The sequence below is a fragment of the Neopelma chrysocephalum genome, unplaced genomic scaffold (genome assembly GCF_003984885.1).
Source record: "Neopelma chrysocephalum unplaced genomic scaffold, ASM398488v2 Primary Assembly neopelma1_97336, whole genome shotgun sequence".
Taxonomy (NCBI): domain Eukaryota; kingdom Metazoa; phylum Chordata; class Aves; order Passeriformes; family Pipridae; genus Neopelma; species Neopelma chrysocephalum.
In genome coordinates, this window is record NW_020925977.1 from 2,165 (window position 1) to 9,098 (window position 6,934).

Below are 6,934 nucleotides of genomic sequence, written 5' to 3' on the forward strand. Positions count from 1 at the left end.
TGGGGGGAGTTTTGGGGGGGCCTTGGGGGGATTCTGGGCTTGGACACTGGGATGGGGATCAGAACTGGGACAGGGATTGGGATGGACACTGGGACAGGGATGAGGATGGACACCGGGACAGGATGGGGATGGACACTGGGATGGGGATCAGAACTGGGACAGGGATCAGGGTTGACACTGAGACAGGGATCAGGATGGACAGCAGGACAGGGATCAGGAGATGGACGTGGGGACAAGATCAGGATTGACACCGGGACAAGAATTGGGATGGACAGCTGGACAGGGATCAGGATGGACACTGGGATGGGGATCAGAACCGGGACAGGGATCGGGATGGACACTAGGCCAAGGATCAGGATGGACACCGGGACAGGATTGGGATGGACGCAGGGATGGACAAAGGGATGAGGATCAGGACCAGGACAGGGTTCGGGATGGACACCGGGACAGGATCAGGATGGACACTGGGATGGGGATCGGAACTGGGACAAGGATTGGGATTGACACCGGGATGAGAATTGGGATGGACAGCTGGACAGAGATTGGGATGGACACCGGGATGGGGATCAGAACCAGGACAGGATCGGGATTGACACTGAGATGGGGATTAGAACCAGCACTGGGATTGGGATGGACACTGGGACAGGATCAGGATGGACACCGGGACAGGGATCAGAACCGGGACAAGGATCGGGATTGACATGGGGATGGGGATCAGGACCGGGACCAGGATGGGGATGGACACTGGAACAAGGATCGGGATGGACACCGGGATGGGGATGGGGATGGACAGCAGGACAGGGATTGGGATGGACACTGGGGATGGGGAGCAGGACCACGGCAGGGATTGGGATGGACACTGGGACAGGGATCGGGATGGACACCAGGATGGACACCGGGACAGGGATCAGAATTGGGACAGGGATTGGGAGGACACTGGGGCAGGGATGGGGATGGACACGGGAATGAGGATCAGAACTGGGACAGGGATTGGGATTGGCGCTGGGATGGGGATTAGAACCAGCACTGGGATTGGGATGGACACCGGGACAGGGATTGGGATTGACACTGGGATGGGGATCAGAACTGGGACGGGGATGGGGATGGACACCGGGACAGGATCAGGATGGACACCGGGATGGACACAGCGATGAGGATCAGGACCAGGACAGGGTTTGGGATGGACATCAGGACTGGGATGGGGATCGGGATGGACACTGGGACGGGGATTGGGTTGGACACCAGGACAGGATTGGGATTGACACTGGGATGGGGATCGGAACCAGGACAGGGATCGGGATGGGGATGGACACTGGAACAGGGATTGGGATGGAGACTGGGATTGACACCGGGACAGGATCGGGATGGACACCGGGACCAGGAGCAGCCGCTCCCCTGCGGCACCTCCGGGAGGAGCTTTGGCATCTCCCCCACCCTGGGCCGGATCCCCCCCGGGAGAGACCCCCAGGAGAGACCCCCCGGCTTTTCCCAGGGCAGGAAAAACTTCCCGGATAAACCCCCGGGAAAGACCCCCCAGGAGAGACCCCCCGGCTGCTCCCGGGGCAGGAAGAACTTCCCAGATAAACGAGCCCAAAAGTTCAGGATGTTGGGAGAGTTTTGGGGGAGTCAAGGCATTAAAGGGTGGGGGGACCCCTCCCACCCCCCCGGCTCCATTTCAGCCCCATCCCGGGGATTTTGGGGGCTTTTCTGGCACGTTTTGGTCCCTGGGGATGGAGGGAAGGTGTGGAGGGAGAACCAGGGACCAGAGGCTTTAAATCTCCCCCCGGAATTCGTATTTTAGGCCACAGACAAAACACCCAGAGGTTGAAAACCCCCCGTTCCGTGGGGATGCACCCGTGGGACAGGGACGGGTGGGAGGAGAGGAAGAATAACAGAAGAACCAAGAAGAATCATCACTATTATTGTTATTATTCCAATTTTTTTGTTGTTGTCGTCATCGTTCCTTCCTCTCTTCTACAGCAAAGCCCCGGTGCCACCCCCCAGCCCCGGGGCATGGAACCACCCCCAAATCCAACACTTTGGGACCCAAAAATGGGGCACAAAGCAACCCCCAAATCCAACAGTTTGGGACCCAAAAATGGGGCACGGAGCGACCCCCAAATCCAAGGTGTTGGGACCTACAAGTGGGGCACGGAATGACTCCCAAATCCAACACTTTGGGACCCAAAATTGGGGCACAAAGCGACCCCCAAGTCCAGCACTTTGGGACCCACAAGTGGGGCACAGAACGACCCCCAAATCCAAGGTGTTGGGACCCCCAAATCCAACACTTTGGGACCCACAAGTGGGGCACGGAGCAACCCCCAAGTCCAACACTTTGAGACCCCCAAGTGGGGCACGGAGCGACCCACAGCGTGACCCCCAAGCCCTCCAAGTGGGGCACGGAGCGACCCCCAAGTCCAAGGTGTTTGGACCCGTAAGTGGGCATGGAACGACCCCCAAATCCAACATTTTGAGACCCACAAGTGGGGCACAGAGCGACCCACAGCGGGACCTCAAACCCCTCCAAGTGGGGCACGGACTGACCCACAAGCAGGACACGCAGGGAGACCCTCCCCTTCCCCTAAACTCCCCTCACCTCAGGGGGGTCCCGGCGCCCCCCTCACCCCCTCCCCACCCCTCCCACCCCCTCCACCGCTACATCCGCGACCCTCCCCTCCCCTCCCCATCCCTCCCACCCCCTCCATCCCTCCCCACATCCCCTCCCTCCCCTCCTCAGCAGGGCTGCCCGGGGTAGGGCCAGAGGGGCAGGAGGGCTCCCTGGTGGGTGCGCTGGTGCCGCTTGTGGTGGGAGCTGCGGCTGAAGCTCTTCCCGCACACCCCGCACGCGTACGGCTTCTCGCCGGTGTGGATGCGCCGGTGCTGGGTCAGCGTGGACTTGTCGGTGAAGCTCTTGCCGCAGTCGGGGCAGCCGTAGGGCTTCTCCCCGGTGTGGATCCGCTGGTGGCGGATGAGGTTGGAGGAGACGTTGAAGCGCTTCCCGCAGTGGGAGCAGGCGTAGGGCTTCTCGCCCGTGTGGATGCGGAGGTGCTTCACCAGGTCCGAGCTCTGGCTGAAGCTCTGCCAGCACTCCCCGCACGTGTTGGGGATCCCCCCGAGGGCCGAGGGGGGTGGTTTGGGGCCGCTGCCCGTCCCATCTCCTCCTCTTCCTCCTCCTCCTCTTCCTCCTCCTCCTCCTCCTCCCCGCGGCCGCCGCCGCCGCTTCCCCGCCGCCGCCGCCGCCGGTGCGGGATGGGGGGACCCGGGGGGGGTTTCCTTGGCCCGGCTGAAGCTTTTCCCGCAGTCAACGCACTTGTAGGGCCTTTGGGGGCCGGGGGGGGTTGCGGTGGTGGTTGGGGTGCCCCCCACCCCTCCCACCTCCTTCCCGCAGTCCCGGCAGCTCCGCGGGTGCGGGGGGGTCGCGGCGTGGGCGCGGCGGTGCCGCGCGAGGTGGGCGCTGAGCCCGAAGCTCTTCCCGCAGTCGAGGCAGGCGAAGGGGCGCCGGTGGTCGCCGCCGCCGCCGGAGGATGATGATGATGATGATGATGATGATGATGATGGCGGCGGGGGGGCGATGGAGGTGACCCGGTGGTCGCCGCCGCCCCCGCCGTGGCTCCGCCGGTGCTCGGTGAGCGCCGCGCTCCTGGCGAAGCTCTTCCCGCACTCCACGCAGATGTTGGGGTGCTGCTCTTCCTCCTCCTCCTCCTCCGAGCCCCCCCCGGCTCCCCCCGCCCCCCTCCCCGGCGGACCCCGCTGCCGAACCGCCACCGTCTCCTTCCGCTTGCGGACCCCCCGCCCGCGGACCCCCATCACCCCCATCCCCATCATCGCCGCCGCCCCCCCCGTCACCGCCGGCTGCGGGGGTCCCTCCGCATCGCCTCGGGGCGGGGGGGTCGCCGACGACCCCCGGCAGCGCTTGGGAGACATGGCGGGGGCTCGGCCCTTCCTCCTCCTCCTCCTCGCCCGTCCCGCGATGCCAAAAAGCCGCTTCTCCCTCCCTCCCTCCCTCCGAGCTCGGGGGGATGCACACCCGCCCCCCCCCCCCAAAGCCGCCCCGGGGGTCCCCCCGCTCCCACCGGAGGCTCCGGCCGCGGCCGGACGGACAATGGAGGAGGAGGAGGAGGAGGAGGAGGCAGCAGCGCTGACCCAGGAAGTTCAACCCCCGGGGGCTGCTCGGAGGAAGGCGAAGGCGGTGGAAAAAGGGGGGGGGAGATGGTGAGAGAGAGACCCCCGGCCCCGCCTCGGCATCTCCCCCCCCCCCCCCCCCCCTCCCCCCCCCCCCCCCCCCCCCCCCCCCCCCCCCCCCCGCCCCCCCATTTGGGGGGAGGTCCCCCCCCCTCATTCCCGTCCTCGCCGGCGCTGTCGCGACCCCCGAGACCCCCCCAAGACCCCAAATCTGTGCCGGGGGCGGGTCCTGCAGGGTCACCCCCCTCTCCATCCCCCCCCCGTGCTGGGGTTTCACCGCCAGAAAATTTTGAGTCCTTGGGGGGGCGAGGGGACCCCTCCCCTGAGTCGCAGACCCCCCTCCAGCCCAGATTTTGGCGGGGAGGGGGGGCTGCAAGACCCCAGGGCCGCTGAACACCAACAACTCTTGGTTTTTTTACTCGGCGGGGGAAGGGGAGGGACGGGATCGCTCCGGGATCGCTCCGAGCACCGGGATCGGCCCCGGGATCGGCCCCGGGATCGCTCCGAGCTCCGGGATCCGGCCCCACGAGCACCGGGATCGGCCCCGAGATCGCTCCGAGCACCGGGATCGCTCCGAGCACCGGGATCGGCCCCACGAGCACCGGGATCGCTCCGAGCACCGGGATCGGCCCCGCGGATGCTTTGGGATAACCCGCTCCTACCCTCCCCCCGGTCCTCCCTCCACTTTTATCCTCCTCTTTCCTCCCCCCAAACCCTCCCACGCCACCCCATCCCACCCCACAGACTCCCCCCATCGACGTGGCCGCTCCGGGATCGAGGAATTCCCACCGCTCGCTCCGGGATCCAGGAATTCCCACCGCTCCACGATCGCGGGGTCCCTTCCCCGTTTTGGGGGGGGTCCAAGGGTTTCCCGCTGCTCCGGGGCCGAGGAATCCCCCCCAATTCCCCCCCGAGGGCGCTGAAACGTCCCCTCAAGTCCAATCCCCCCCAAGGCTCCTCTCCCATCAGATCCGGAGGGGTCCCGGGTCCGGCTCCGGAGGGGTCCCGGTCCCGGCTCCGGAGGGGTCCCGGCTCTGGAGGGGTCCCAGCTCCAGCTTTGGAGGGGTCCCGGCTCTGCCTCTGGAAGGGTCCTGGCTCTGGAGGGTCCCAGTCCTGGTTCCAGAGGGGTCCCAGTTCTGGAGGGGTCCCAGTTCTGGAGGGGTCCCATTCCAGAGGGGTCCCGGTTCTGGCTCCAGAGGGGTCACAATTCTGGCTCTGGAGGGGTTCCGGCTCTGGCTCTGGAGTGGTCCCAGCTCCCAGCTCCAAAGGGGTCCCAGCTCTGGCTCTGGAGGGCTCCCGGTTCCGACTCCAGAGGTGTCCCGGCTCGGGCTCCGGAGGGCTCCTGGCTCTGGAGGGGTCCCGGTTCTGGCTCCAGAAGGGTCCCGGCTCCAGAGGGGTCCCAGTTCTGGAGGAATCCCAGCTCTGGCTCCAGAGGGGTCCCGGTTCTGGCTCCAGAGGTGTCCCGGCTCGGGTTCTGGAGTGCTCCCGGCTCCCGGCTCCCGGTTCCGGCTCCAGAGGGCTCCCAGTTCTGGAGGGCTCCCAGCTCCAGAGGGCTCCCATTCCAAAGGGGTCCTGGCTCCAGAGGGCTCCCAGCTCCGGCTCCGGAGGGTTCCCAGCTCCGCAGGGATCCCGTCCCCGTCCTCCCCTTCCCACCCCGGCTCCGCCGCCCCCCCTCCGGGGCTCTACCCCAGGTGGAGCCGCTGGTGCCGGACGAGCGCGGAGCTGCCCCCGAAGCCCTTCCCGCAGTCGCCGCACGTGTGGGGCGGGGGTTTCTCCCCCTGCCCCGCGGCCCCGCGGCCGCGCCGGTGGGACGGGAGGGACGGGAGGAAGGACGAGCCCCCCGGGAAACCCCTCCCGCAGCGGGGCCGCGCCCGCCCCGAGTGGCTCCGCTGGTGCCGCAGCAGCGCCGAACTCCCCGCGAAGCTCTTCCCGCAGCTGGGGCAGGGCAAGGGGGGCTTCTTCTCCTCCCTCTCCCCCTCCCCTTCCCCGCCGCCCCCTCCGTGCCCCCGGCGGTGCTTGAGGAAGGCCGAGCTGTAGCTGAAGCTCCTCCCGCAGTCGGGGCAGGCGAAGGGTCTCTCGCCCCTCAGGTGCGTCCTCAGGTGGGCGCCGGGGCTCCTCCCGCACTCCCCGCAGCCGCCCGGGGGTCTCTCCCCTCTCCGGTGCTTGGCCAGCCCGGCGCTCCAGCCGAAGCTCTGCCCGCACTTGCCGCAGGCGAGCTGGGGGGGGTTCCGCTGCTGGTCCCGGTGGTCCCGGTGGTCCTGGTGATGCTTGTCCGGCTCCCCCCCGCGCCCCCCCGAGTGCAGGCGCTGGCGGTGGGCGTTGCGGTTGGAGCTGCGGGTGAAGCTCTTCCCGCAGTCCAGGCACTTGTAGGGTTTTTCCTCGGCGAAGCCGCTCCTCCCGCAGCGGTGCCCGAAGCCCCTCGGGCCCCCCCCGGATCCTCCGCGACCCCCGCGCCGACCCCCGCGACCCCCGCCCCGAGGGAGGCGGGCGGGGGGCTGCGCGGGAGGAGGAGGAGGAGGAAGGAGGGGGTCCCAGGGGTGCCAGGGGGGGGGCTGGCAGCACTCCCCGAGGGAGGCGGGGGGCTGCGGGACCCCCCCCTCCGGGGCGCGGGGCAGGACGGCGTCCAGCTCGGGCGGTTCGGGGGACTCCGATTCTTCCTCCTCCTCCTCCTCCTCGCTCCCCGTGCCGTCATCTGCCGGGAAAACGGGGGGATTCCCGGGAGGATGGAGAAGGGGACGAGGAGGAAGAG

At 67.7% G+C, this 6,934-nt stretch overlaps 1 protein-coding gene across 1 annotated transcript; it reads right to left on the reverse strand.

Moving 5' to 3' along the window:
• Nucleotides 1-2,690: 2,690 nt before the first annotated feature.
• LOC113961608 (zinc finger protein 135-like) lies at nucleotides 2,691-6,877 on the reverse strand (the record flags this gene model as incomplete). Its single annotated transcript, XM_027672029.1, has 3 exons — nucleotides 2,691-3,195; nucleotides 3,250-4,141; nucleotides 5,872-6,877. Coding segments are annotated over 3 exons (2,357 nt in total), but the record flags the coding sequence as incomplete, so codon positions are not given.
• Nucleotides 6,878-6,934: the final 57 nt, after the last annotated feature.